The sequence below is a fragment of the Myotis lucifugus genome, unplaced genomic scaffold (assembly GCF_000147115.1).
Source record: "Myotis lucifugus unplaced genomic scaffold, Myoluc2.0 scaffold_162, whole genome shotgun sequence".
Lineage (NCBI taxonomy): Eukaryota > Metazoa > Chordata > Mammalia > Chiroptera > Vespertilionidae > Myotis > Myotis lucifugus.
In genome coordinates, this window is record NW_005871210.1 from 547,563 (window position 1) to 562,252 (window position 14,690).

The 14,690-nt window shown below is 40.9% G+C and overlaps 1 protein-coding gene across 3 annotated transcripts in view; it reads right to left on the reverse strand.

The window, feature by feature from the left end:
* The window catches only part of CUNH10orf76 (chromosome unknown C10orf76 homolog), a 143,704-nt gene that overhangs the window by 73,820 nt on the left and 55,194 nt on the right, over window positions 1-14,690 (reverse strand). For all 3 annotated transcript variants that reach the window (XM_023759817.1, XM_006095871.3, XM_006095872.3), the window contains one exon: window positions 13,880-13,968. In XM_023759817.1, the coding sequence (XP_023615585.1) occupies window positions 13,880-13,968 (89 nt within the window). The remainder of the gene's footprint in view (window positions 1-13,879; window positions 13,969-14,690) is intronic.

Genomic DNA, 14,690 nt, shown 5'->3' on the forward strand with positions numbered 1-14,690 from the left:
GAGAGATAGGAAACATCAATGATGAGAGAGAATCATTGATCAGCTGCCTCCTGCACGTCCCACACTGAGGATCGAGCCCACAACCCGGGTACGTGCCCCTGGCTGGAATCGAACCCAGGACCCTTCAGTCCACAGGCTGACGCTGTATCCACTAAGCCAAACCGGCTAGGGCCCATTTGGATATTTATAACATCATTCACTCAATATAAATTTATGTTGTGCCCAGCCTGCGTGGTTGAGTGGTTGAAAGTTGACGCATGCAGCAGGAGGTCACGGTTCAATTCCCGGTCAGGGCACATGCCCGGGTTGCAGGATCAATCCCCAGTGTGGGGTGTGCAGGAGGCAACCGATTAATCATTCTCTCTCACCATTGATGTTTCTCTCTTTCTTTCCCTTCCTCTCTGAAATCAATAAAAATAAAAATAAAAAAATTTATGTTGCTCTGAAAAAAGCTCCTAGATTTATTGAATTTCAAGTCTGGCTTGGCAGGGTCCAACCAAGCGGGCCTTATATGGCCTACGGGCCGGAGTTCCCAACCCCTGCTCTACAGGGAATTTAACAGGCAGCTAAAGGAACAAAGCAACCTTAAAATTGGCTCCCACAAGCCTCTGACATCAGGGACCACAATTCCTCTCCAACAGAGAATGCCCCAAATATCCCATGAAATAGTGCTTTTTCCCCTTCATCATCTCCCTGACTTTGCACTCATTCTACCAACTGTTCAGTGTATTCTACATCACTATACACACATTGTCTTTTACCTCTGACCTGATGTGATGAGAGGTCTAAGTCTATGAGGCTTCAACATAGCTGATTATAGATGTTTTAGAGCTAGAAAGGACATTAAAAGTCATTTAAGGTTTCGGGCTCAATCCCTAGTAGAGAGTGTGCAGGAGGCAGCTGATCAATTATTCTCTCTCATCATTGATGTTTTTATCTCTCCCTTCTTCTCTAAAATCAAAAATATATATATTTTTTAATTTGTTTAAAATAACAGACAACAGATCAATGTATTTCTTTCCATAGAAACTAACATGATCCCCACAAACACTCCATCTCAACTTTCTATAACCTCACCATAACTGATTACCAGCTGAAATTTACATTACAGTACATAGTACTAAGTACAGGGCCAAACATACAAAGGTATTTCCTCTCTGATGGGGAAAGGAAAGGAGCCAAGTACATTCAATCAACAGAGAGAGCCATGAATTCTTGGGCAGGAATGCAAATTCAAAAGGAAATCTGGGCAGCCTTCAAGACAAACCTATGGCAATCTTCAGAATAATAATCAAAGTTCACAAAACCACCAATGCACTGAAGCACCGACAATATTCTAGGAAATCCTTGGGAATTCTGGGTTCGACTCCTAATCTTTGCTATCTCTACTAAATGAAGCTCCAGATACCTGGCTCCAATTACTCTTAACTTGAATGAAAAATAGAGAAGTATGTCAGTGCAATATTTGAGGTATTATATTACACATTCAATACATTGTTATAGGGAAATGGGTGTTCCACACACACAAATTCTTCATTGTAAGGTCTTTTCCATCAGGCACTTTGAAAACTTAATTTCTGGGCTCTTTTTCAGGAACTAGAAATTGACTGCAACTGCTGCCTCTTTTGACTCTGTACTGGAGGCAACTGTCAATATCACACTTAGCTTTGGCCCAAGCTCCTTTCCTTGGGGAATCTTGTGCATGAAGTATGGCAGTGGTGTGCAGCAGTTCTGACTTACTGAATGCCGACAGGAGGAATAAAGGATAGTGTGCAGGTTCTGGGAAGCTGAGCCAGGAACAGGTACCTTGATGGTTCCTGGGTCCCAAGTGAATTCTCAGAGGCAGAGACAACCAATCTATTTTTCAAATGGGAAGAGTTCAGTACCATCACCTGAGAATCCTGCCACCTTATACATAAGGTCCCCCTTCAACCCTCAAGAAACCTTGTTTGCCAAACTGTTCCTAGCATTTACGTACCTCACATCATGAAGACGCTCAAATTTTATCCTATTTTAAATTCAAATTGTATTGCCATGTAGGAGAGTAGAATGAATAATGGATATGGGAACTTCTCCAGAACTAAAACCTGTCCCCCACACTGAGGTAAACCAGGTGCACAGATGAACAAGCCAACCAAGGAAAGACACAATTAAGTGGTCCTCAGATGCCTGCCTCATGAGAAGCAGAGGGGAGGTTTAATTACAAACCCAAGTGAATGACATTTAAATAAAATTAAAAACAGGAAGGAGACAGAGAGCCTCCAGCAGAACATAAATAAATGTCTCGGAAAATTCAGGGCAGAGAGAGCTGTCTGTTGGACAGCTTTTATATGCTATGAAGAGAAAGAGATACAAAGCAAAGACAAGAGTTTGCCAGGCTCTATTTTGTGGCCTGGCATGGAGCTAGGATAAGATGCCACAGATCACAAATCAAAAAAAAAATCCGCTCATTAGGGGAAACAGACAAATAATTTCACAGGGACTGATAGCAGAGAAATATTAGCATTTCACTTGCTTAGGAGAGAGGTAGAAGAACTTAAAGGACAGACTAGAAATAGCACTAGTGTAATAAGCCAAAGCCTCCAAAACCCCAGAGGCACTATAAACTCCAGCCAATTCTAGCATCTCTGGACAAAATCACCAATTGTCCAGGGACATTGCCAGCAATCAGTAGCCTCACTGTCAATCAACAAAGTGGCACAGGAAGGATTTAGAAGCAAGCACTCACCAATAGAATAATTTAAAAATACACTAGGTGGCTTTTCAGAATACAGGCATCTGTCTGACTGAAAACTCAAACACCTCCCTGAAACAGAGGCCAACAAATCAAAAAAGAAAATGAAATGGCTTTGGTTGCAAGCTATGAACCTCTCCAGGTGAAGGTTGCACAAAAGTCTGTACATCTGGTAGGAAGATTCTGGGACAATGGCAGAGTAGGAAGCACCAGGACTCTCTCTCCCCAGCTGGACAATTGCACTGGCAGAATCTGTCTGATTAACTATTTTGGAACTCTGGACTCTGATGAAAATTTGCAGGTTACAGAAGACTCGGATGGTATATTTTGGTTAATTGTGGTCAATTTTAGCTCCTAGCACTATATAGCAGCTACCCATCCCCCACCCTCAGCCATGTGGCAAGAGCTGGGCACTTGTTCCTGAAGCAGCTTGCACACACACATCTTGTGGAAGCTAAGGTGGCAAAACTGACCCTGTCCTCCTAATATTGGGGATATGTGCACTGATGGCTGACTGCTGGTTTTGATTCTAGGGGTGCAAAGAGGTGGGCAGCATTGTTTTGCACCTCCCCCATTGTTGCAAGCCCTTCCCCCTCCAGATATGTGACTTCCAGGAGATTAAAGAGTCAGTACTCCTTTTTCCCCTGCCTTCATTTTTCACATTTCCCCTTTAGAAAACTAGACATTGCCCTGGCAGGTATGCTCAGTGGTTAGAGTGTCGGCCCAAGCACCGAAGGGACATAGGTTTGCTCCCCAGTCAAGGGCATGTATCTGGATTGCAAGTTCACTCCCCACCTTGGTTGGGGCATGTGCAAGAGGCAACCAATCGATGTGTTTCTCTCACATCGATATCTCTCTTTCTCTCTCGCCCGCTCCCTCCCACCCTTCCACTCTCTATTAAAAAAAAAAAATCAATGGAAAAAAATATATCCTCAGGTGAGGATTAACAGAAAACTGGACATTAAAGACTAGCATACTAAAAAAAACAACTGCAAAAAGAGGGAAAATTAAAAAGTGACTGTGCATGCCCAAGGAAAGGCTCAGAAGAGACCTAAGAAGACATTCAGTTTAGAACTCAAGCTGATCCTCAACACAGACAGCCTACAACAATAAAACAACAAAACAATAATAAAGTCAGCAAACTCTGAGGAAGGGACAGAATCTGATTTCTTGCACCTTGAGGACATTATGTTAAGTGAAATAAGCCTCACAAAAAGACAAATACTGTATGATTCCATTTATGGGGTACTAGAAAGAAGACTGGTGGTTGCCAAGGGTTGGGGGAAGGAAGGAATAGAGCAGTGATGGCGAACCTATGACACGTGTGTCAGAGGTGACACGCGAACTCATTTTTTTGGTTGATTTTTCTTTGTTAAATGGCATTTAAATATATAAAATAAATATCAAAAATATAAGTCTTTGTTTTACTATGATTGCAAATATCAAAAAATTTCTATATGTGACACAGCACCAGAGTTAAGTTAGGGTTTTTCAAAATGCTGACATGCCGAGCTCAAAAGGTTCGCCATCACTGGAATAGAGAGTCATTGTTTAATAGGTACAGAGTTTTAGTTTTACAAGATGAAAGGAGTTATGGGAAAAGATGGTGGTGATGGCTACAAAACAATGTGAGTATATTTAATACCACTGGACTGTATACTTTAAAAATGACTACAATGGTAAATTTTATCTTTTGTGTATTTTACCATAATAATAAAAAAAGGTCAGTATATCAACAGGCTGTACTGCCTAATCTAGATGAACTGGAAAAAAGAACAAATCCTTTCTTTAAATGGAAGTTAGGTTCTATTTTACCATTTTCCTTGTTTTTGAAGTATATCTACTAAAAGAGAAAATATGGTTCTCATCTACCTCCAAAAACTTTACTTTCTGCCAAAATGAATGAAAACCAATAATAGACCTGTCCTGCTCTCTGAGCCAGGAAACGAAGATACCAATGAAACCAAATGATATGTTCCTTTAGAACAGGGGTGGGTACCTCATTCCTGTGTAGCTACCTCTAACTAAACATGCTCAGAAGCCAACATTGCCCAACTGAGAGATAGCCAAAATCACTCTTTAAGAAATCTAATAGTCAATGAGACCATGTGTCTGAAGTAGATCCAAAAACTTTACTTTCTGCCAAAATGAATGAAAACCAATAATAGACCTGTCCTGCTCTCTGAGCCAGGAAACAAAGATACCAATGAAACCAAATGATATGTTCCTTTAGAACAGGGGTGGGGACATCAGAATTACAATTAAAATATAGAACAACCATCATTCAGAACTGCCTGAAATCTGGCTGAATGGAAATCCTACAACTAGAGAAGTAAAGAAAGTACACTGGGACTGGTAGGAGGGGGGAGGCATAGAACGGGCTGGTCTGACACCCACGTGTGGCATTTTTTTTCAATCAGGTTGGACATCTCGGCTGCAGAGGCCTCCTGTGAGAAGCAAGGGGTCCCAGCCCCACATCAGACCCCTAGCCCAGGATTCCAGAGCTGGGAAGAGAAATCCCTGTAATTTCGGGCTATAAAAACCAGTGGGGATTATGGCTGAGTGACATGGAGGCTGCTGGAATCCCAGGCAGTTCTTACAGGGTACTGCTTCCTCTGAGCTCCAGTGCCCGGCAGCAGCTTTGGGGATCCAGGGACAAACAGGGAGGAACTGGATTGTCTGGCATCGGGAAAGGAACTCGGGGACGGCTTTGTCCAAGACAGGGCATTGTTCCTGTGCTGGGATCTCCCCTGCCGCAGAACTGACTGGCTCCCAATCAGAAGAGCAAAAAGAAAAAAGAATCCAAAAATATGAAAGAAATGGACTTACAAGTCCAGAAAGCACAGGGAGTCCCAAACAAGAGGAACTCAAAAAGGCCCACACCAAGACACATCATAATTAAAATGCCAAGGGTTAAGGACAAAAAGAGAATCTTAAAAGCAGCAAGAGAAAAGCAGTTGGTTACCTACAAGAAAGTGCCCATATGACTGTCAGCTGATTTCTCAACAGAAACTTTGCAGGCCAGAAGGGAGTGGCAAGGAATATTCAAAGTGATGAATAGCAAGAACCTACAACCAAGATTACTCTACTCAGCAAAGCTATCATTTAGACTTGAAGGTCAGATAAAGAGCTTCACAGACAAGAAAAAGCTGAAAGAGTTCATTACCACCAAACCAGTTTTACATGAAATGTTGAAAGATATTCTTTAAGAAGAGGAAGAAAGCCAAAACCGGTTTAGCTCAGTGGATAGAGCATCGGCCTGTGGACTAAGGGTCCCAGGTTCGATTCCGGTCAAGGGCATGTACCTGGGTTGCGGGCACATCTCCAGTAGGAGATGTGCAGGAGGCGGCTGATCGATGTTTCTCTCTCATCGATGTTTCTAACTCTCTATCTCTCTCCCTTCCTCTCTGTAAAAAATCAATAAAATATATTTTTAAAAAAAGAAGAGGAAGAAGAAGAAAAAAAGATAAAAAATATGAACAATAATACTATATGTAATACTTTAAACAATAAAGAATTTAAAAAATATATGAACAATATAATAGTAATAAATACATATCTATCAAAAATTGAATCTGCCGAAACTGGTTTGGCTCAGTGGATAGAGCGTCGGTCTGCGGACCGAAAGGTCCCAGGTTCGATTCCGGTCAAGGGCATGTACCTTGGCTGCAGGCATATCCCCAGTAGGAGAAGTGCAGGAGGCAGCTGATCGATGTTTCTCTCTCATCGATGTTTCTAACTCTCTATCTCTCTCCATTCCTCTCTGTAAAAAATCAGTAAAATATATTTTTAAAAAAATTGAATCTAAAAATCAAAATAAACAAGGAATCTAATTAACAAAATAAACTGATGAATAAAATAGAATTAGAGGCATGGAAACATGGATCAGACTGATGAATCTCGGGGGGGGGGAGGGAAGAGATTAACCAAAGATCTTATCTATATATATAAAAGCCTAAGCGACCATTATGACCGAATCTATATATATAAAAGCCTAAGCGACCATTATGACCGAATAACCGGTCAACCGGTCACTATAACGTGCACTGACCACCAGAGGGTAGATGCTCAACACCCCCTGGTGGTCAGTGCACTCCCACAGCCAACCTCCCATGGTCCCTGCCCCCGGCCGGCCAGCCAGTCCCAATCAGCCCCGATCAGGACTGGGCAAGATGACCCTGATCACTGGCCAGGCCGAGGGACCCCACCTGTGCACAAATTCATCCCATAATAAAAGTGTAGTATGCAAATTGTCCCCTCAACCAGAGTCTTCCGGGAGTTCGACCAGGGGGTGGGCCGGCCGGGGGAAGGGAGGGAGGCCCGGGCACTGGCAGGTGGCTGGGGGAAGGGAGGGAGTACCCGGCCAGCAGCCGGCAGCCTCTAGGGACCCTACTAGTGCACGAATTTCGTGCACTGGGCCTCTAGTATGCATTTACCTATGGACATAGACAATAGGGTGGTGAAGGAACAGGGTGGAAAGCGAGTAGAGGGGGGACAATAAGAGGAAGGGGGACATCTGTAATACTCAACAATAAAGACTTAAAAAAAATAATAAAGAACAGGGGTGGGGAACCTTTTGCTGCCAAGGGCCATTTGGATATTTATAAAATCATTCACTTAATTTACTTAATATAAATTTGTTGCTATAAAAAAGCTCCTAGATTTATTGAATTTTGAGTCCTACCTGCGGTTGCCCTGACAGGGCCAGACCAACCCACCTTATACAACAAGGGCCTTATACAACCCGCGAGCCAGATGTTCCCTACCCCTGCATTAAAAGTAGGATAGGCACAGCCACAAAAGCATAGCTACTCCTTCCTCTGCCTCTTTAAGTGACAAGACACTAATGGGCCTCTGGTTAGGAAGTGACTTCATGTGCAGAGAAAAGAACAGAGATTGCTCACTCTTTTAGTGGTTTTTAGGTGGGAATCTTTTTCTCCTTATAACAGGCTAAACCTGTTAGAAATTCTTATCTTTTTCTTCTGCCAAGTTTCTGAAGAGATGAAAGAAAGATTCAAAATAGTGTAAATTTTGGATTTAGTCAAATGTGGTGATTTGAAGAGGATAAAAAGAGTTTCCTGGCATTCTTTTCCAGTCCTGGGGCTTTCTATACTGCTATACAGAATTATATAACAAAACTATGGAAACAGATAAATATACTCTAATGGCCTATATTAGAACACTCTAACCTTGAGAACTGATTATCAACAGAAGATAAAAGCCTCCATCTTTTTGCACATGAAAGCTAGGACTGTTGAGGTTATTTTTTCCATTTATTTATTTTTTTTGTGATAGTAGAGGGGAGGGAGAAGGAGGAGAGAGAAGGAGGGAGAGAGGAAGAGAGAGAGAGAGAAAAACATCGATTGGTTGCCTCCTGCCTGAGCCAGACCAGGGTCAGGGATCAAGTCTGCAAACGAGGTATGTGCCCTTGACTGGGAATCGAACCTGAGACCCTTTGGTCCACAGGCCAACACTCTAACCACTGAGCAACAGGCTGGGGCACAGAGCAGTCTTAATTAAGTACATCAAGCCTAGCATACATCTTGTAATATATTCCCCTAAATCATAGATAATTGGGGGTAAAGAGGAAGAACAATTTAAAAAGCAATTTAAAAAACAAAATAGTAATAGCAGCTACGAAAATTCATCTTCCCATCTACTCTAGCTATTTACTGCTATGTTCTTTCCCACCTAGATATTCTCTTCAAAACTAAAAGAAGCAATAATGTAGTTATATAAGATGTCACTATTAGAAGAAGCTGGGTAAAGGACACAAAAATTTTCTGTACTATTTTTGCAACTTCCTGTGAGTTATAATTATATCAATAGTAAAAGTTTTTAAACTAAACTAAAAGAAGCAGACAGTTAAAAGTTTCCCAAAGGATAATTTCCCAAAATCAGGAGGGGCTACCAAATAGTTAAAATTATACTACACAAGAACTACCAGATAAATCTATGTCTCCAGTTATTTTTTCTCTTGAAAATGTTCAGTTCCATATTAACAACAGTATAACAACAAAAGGCTCTCGATTTCCAGTCTCAAGGTATACCTAAACCATGAAGTCATAGGCTTCTGCCAGTGATGAGAAAGCTAGCTAGACACTCTAGGTTTTTCATTTTCCCAGTAGGTACCTGAAAGGTCAGGCAATGTACAATTTCTCTCTTTTTCACAAAGCTGTGAATGCTTTGGATGCTATTTAGCACAGTGGAGCTAGACAGATTGTTTTGGGGGCTTTGGAGGCCTTTCTTCCTGCTGGGAGGCAAATGTTGCCTAGTGATCACATCTGAGCAAAGAAGTCAGGAACGCTAAATTCTAATCTGTTTAGTATCTGGTTCCATGATCCTTAGTAAGTCACTTCCCTTCTATACCTCCACTCCCTTCCCCAACAAATGGCGATAAAAATAATGACTTATCACCCAGGAATGAGCAGGGTGAAAGGGTAAGAAGGACTGTGATCCCTAGATAAACATCGAATATAAAATGCCAGTATAAATCTGCCTTTATAGCAACCCATGTTTTTAGACTGTGGAAAGCTGCATTATTTAAATGCAGGCTGCCTCCCTAATGCCACTTCTGCCTGAAGTGGTAGTAAAATAAGCTGACTCCATGGAGCTCTGTTCAAAGATTTCCCTTTCCAGCAACTACATGCTTCTCTCTAAACATTCTACTCATTCTTTAGTTAATGGCTTAGAAACCATCAGTTTCCATTTTTACTTGGTAAAAAGCAATCCATGTATCTGTAGGTAAGGAAGAATGAGACAAGAAAAGAAAAATTACTCACCACTCCCTTTCACATCAATAACTAAAATTAAAAGGTAATGGCCTGGCCAGTGTGGTTCAATGATTGAGCATCAACCCATGCACTAAGAGGTCCCCGGTTCTATTCTCAGTCAGGGCACATGCCAGGGTTGTGGGTTTGATCCCCAGTAGGGAACATACAGGAGGCAGCAGATTGATAGTTCTCTCGCATCACTGATGTTTCTATTTCTCTCTCCCTCTCCCATCCTCTCTCTGAAATCAATAAAAACATTTTTTAAAAAAAAGGTGATGAAGTCAGCTGAACAGAAACATGACAACAAACATCCTGCTGGGTTCTATTATTGTTGTTAGTTCTAAGACCCAAACACAACACTGTGCTGCTTTAAGAAAATATTAATTCATCATTAATGCAAATTCTAATATTCATTCATTTATTCTTTCAAAATTTTACTGAGCCCCTATCATAACCCAAGTAGTGTACTGGGGATGAAATAATGATTAAAACATAGACCTCCAGAAACTTTTTAAAGAGGATAGATATTTTAAAAATTCATTGTTCAGACATTTGCAAACATAGCAAAACAATGTGATGTGCTAAAATAGAAGCTCCAAGTGCCATAGGAGGACACAGGATATACAACATAGTGACCAACATGGCCTTTAGCCTCAAGAAGTCGAGAGATGAGCCCTGGTCAGTGAGGCTCAGTTTGTTGGAGCATCATCCAGTACATCAAAAAGGTGGTGTGTTCCATACCCGGTCAGGGCACATACCCAGATTGCAAGTTCGATCCCTAGTCAGGGGGTAGAGGGAAGGCGGCGGAGGGCCAAGTGCAGGAGGCAACCAATTGATACTTCTCTCTCACAATGATGTTCTCTCTCTCTCTCTCTCTCTCTCTCTCTCAATTTTTTAAATAGATATTTTTATTGATTTCAGAGAGGAAGGAAGAAGAAGAGATAGAAACATCAATGATGAAAAAGAATCATCGATCGGCTGCCTCCTGCATACCCCACACTGGGGATCGAGCCTGCAACCTGGGCATGTGCCCTGACCAGGAATCGAACTGTGACCCTGGTTCTTAGGTCAACACTCAACTGCTGAGCCACGTGGGTCAGGCTCAAGTCAATTTTTTAAAACGTTTAAACAGAAGTTTAGAGAGGAAACTGCTAAACTAAAGTTCCCAGGAAGAATGCAGTATGATCGGTAAATACAGAAAAAATATTTAACCAGAGACTAAGATGTTCTGTGAAAACAATTAATTTGGAGTCCATGGAACCTAAAATTAATATAGGGATTCTTAACATGGAATCATGGAGGGACTCTCAGAGGGTCCATGAACTCTCTGAAATTACATCTGAAATTATAATATGTATGTGCAAACAGATATTTTTGGACACAAAGATCATATCTTTCATTACATTCTCAAAGGTAAAGAACTATTTCACTAGGATCTTATCCTAAAAACCACTTTTCTATCTGTATCAGAGGAGAGTTTCAAGACCTAAGGTTTTACTCAAAATAGGAGGTCTGGATAGCCTAGGTGTCAGAGAAGAGCTTCTGAACTTTCCATAACTTGGTGAAAAATAGTGATTGCTGAAAAGAGAGCAATGAGAGAGTCCTTTCCATAGTCTAGTTGAAGTCAGCTTAAATATATTTGCCCACATACTCAGATGCCATGGTGACAGGCATCATATAAATAGACAGTGGCAGCAGGGAGTAGGTCATGGCTTGTAGTCAACAGATCAGCAGGATTAAACCCCCAACTAACACAGCTGACTTGTCCTTGTCCATGAGACAAAGCCTGGGAATTCCATATAAGAATTTAGAGGGGGACCTTTGGCTATCTCCTCAATAATAAAAAGCTACAATAGCCAACATCATAGAAATAAAAATCACTCAAAGTGCAGGTATATTAAACAACCACATTCCAAATGACAAAAGGCATTTGGATCCTAGCTGACTGCTTCCTAGACACCCAGGGACTTCTGTATGTCTAATCTGATACCACATATGCCTTACCTGTCTTATTTATAAATAAAATGGAATTAAAGTTTGCAGCACATGTATGGTCAAGTATCTATACATGTAAGCATATTTGCCATGATGAGTTTCAACAGCTCCCTCAAATCCATAAGTCTAGAAGGCAAAGAAAGAGTGAAAACATGGGCATACCATTATAGAGTGGGTGGATCCTCTAGACACATTTGTATTCACTGATTGCAATATTAGACATTATTATGGGCTCTGATGCATCACATGTAGTGTGATATTTTGCAGTTTTCCTTAACACCTGCTGCTCTACATCTCACTGTATACTCCATGTACGAACACATGGAGTCAGGGTTCCAGGAGGGCTCTTTCAGTCTATCTAGGAAAAGAAGCTAACCCCACTTGGCAGAGAGCTCTAGCACAAATGCCTATGCTTTAGAAGCAAGCAGTTATCCAGGTCTCACTAATGACACTCATATACCTCCTCTAAATTTGTCCAGGGCGCTAGGATGTCAATCAATCAGTTCTGAGATAGCACATAATTATAAACAGAGCTGCCATCACAGAAGTACTCAAAGACATCAAGTCAACTGACCAACATCAGAATGGTCTCCTGACCCACAATTTCCTAGCCAGATGGGGAAATGGAAGAGTCAGAAAAGATAAATATAAAAGACATTTTTAAATTTCTTTAAAAGATAACTGCCTCTTTAAACAAAAATGATGGCAATGAATTGTGGAGTTTATAACCTATGTAAAAGTAAAATGTATGACAATAATAGCACAAAGGGCAGGATATAAGGTAGAGGTAGGAGAACAATGGGAAGCCCAGGGCCACAGTGAACAGGAGAAGGCAATGTGGAAAAGGCAATGTGAAGAGTGCAGTGAGGAAGAAGACAACAGATGATGAGGATGGGAGAAAAATCCAGAGGAATCCCAGGGCCAGAGATATGATGGCTAGGATAGAGAGGAAAGAAAACAGAGTAACAGAAAATAAAACCAGAAGAGAATCAAAAGCAAGCAAAAACAACTACTACCACCAATCTTCAGTTACAATGTATAACATACATAAGCCATTTGTACTTGTTATAAGTCCTACAACTGTACCAACAGACTTGCATCATTTTTGTATTTCTCTCTAATCCTAAATTTTAGAGCCTAACAATCATATAGCTAATATTCATAGGCAAACATAGTAGTCCTTTATATTAAAAAAATTGTTCCTAAGAAATTCTACTAACTTTAGTTATTTCAATCTCTTTTGATCTCTCCTTAGCTCTTCTGTCTTTCAGACATCCCCTCAGTCTGAAACTCTCACAAAATGCTACTATTGCCACTTAGTGTTATTCTCCTACTCCCCCTTCATCACGATAGGCATTAACTGAAAAGATCTTGCTAATCCATTAATTAAAAATCTCTACTTCCCATTATGGACGACTAAATTTAGAAAGCCAAACTGGATTGGGAGGAAACAAGTCACAACAAGTGAAATGAATTCAATAGAAGGGGCAAGATTACTGACCCTTTTCTTCTTTTCTTAAAAAGCCTCTGACACTAACACACCCTCCACTGCTGAGACTACAGAGAAACTCTCCCAGGGTTGGGTAACCATTCATCACTATTAATTATCTGGAGAAGACTTTATTGTACCATCAGGTCAGAAAGCCACAGGACCTATCAGCAAATGAATGAATGCCTCAGGGAATATGTCTCTCCTCTGCTTTCCTGTAAGCTCTACTTAAATTGCACCAAAGAAAGGGGTGGCAAGCCAGCATTAATTGTACCCTTAGAGAAGAGCCACTTCCCGCCTGCAGGCATGGCAGTGACTTTACTGGGCTACCAAAAGGATACAAAGACAAAAGTAAACACTGTAATTTGCTGTTTTTGTCTCTGGCACAGGGGGAGTGGTACAATTGACACTGTCTGTAAACAGTAATAATACCAGATGTAACACAAAGAACAGGATTCCCCCATCTCTCCACCCTCTCTGCACCCCCTCTCCCTATGACATTCCTCCTGAGATTACTCATCTTGAAGAAACACACAGAAGCCTCCCTATAGTCCATATGCTCCTACCAAATGGAATTGAGGAAGAATCCAAGTTTGTACTGACTACTCTCTCTTACTCAAAGGAAGAAGCATTGGAACTCAATAAATAGCTGACAAAAAAAAAAAAAAAAAAAACCCCACAGGGAGGAGAGGGAACAAGAGAATATGGAATAGATATGTGACATGCTCAGGTCTGGATTAGAACAAGGCTGAAATGACAAAAAATATAAATGAAAATAGAAGCATCCTAAACAAACTAAAAAGTTTTTTTAAAAAATAATCTTGTGCTCCAGCCTAAGAGCTCATAAAAGATATAGGAAAAGAGGAGGAATTAAAAACATAAAGTTACCTGACCAGAGTTCCCGCCAGGTGTAATGCAGGCGTACTCTACACTTCTTCTGGTAACAAAGTAGCTTATGTACTACCTGAATGCAGCGTCTGTAACAGAGAAAGAGAAAAACTGGGATAAGCCTAAGAATATGGCGCAACTCACCAAAGACACCCTTTCTTTAGGGAGGCAACTTTGCTAAGGCCACTAAAGATGCTGGATATGAATCTGTACACATGCAAAGGAAAGGAATGCCTACCTGCAGCCTTCTAGTGAATAAAACACGCCCCTCTGCCCCCTCCCCACATACACACTGCTTGCAATAATTCAAGTATCTTCAAGAGTAATATTAAAAATATTTTGCAAACCATAGAGAAATATAAATATATAAATCAATATATACGTTAAAAATTTTTAATTCCGCCCTGGCCGGCTTGGCTCAGTGGATAGAGCTTTGGCCTGCGGACTGAAGGGTCCCAGGTTCGATTCCGGCCAGGGGCACGTGCCTGGGTTGCAGGCTCAATCCCCAGTAGGGGATGTGCAGGAGGCGGCTGATCAGTGATTCTCTCTCATCATTGATGTTTCTCTCTCCTCCCTTCCTCTCTGAAATCAATAAAGAAATATATTTTAAAAAAATTTTTTTAATTCCTTTATTCTCTAAATAAACTGTATCAAAGATACCAAGAGAAAAAAATTATAATGTAAATCATCCTAATAGTTTCCAAATCATTTGTTCAACTTTAGAAATTGTGGTATGATCTCTACTGTATGATGCAGTTGTCACTAGCTACAGGATGCCCTTACTTGAGCCATGATTTAACTTAGGAATATA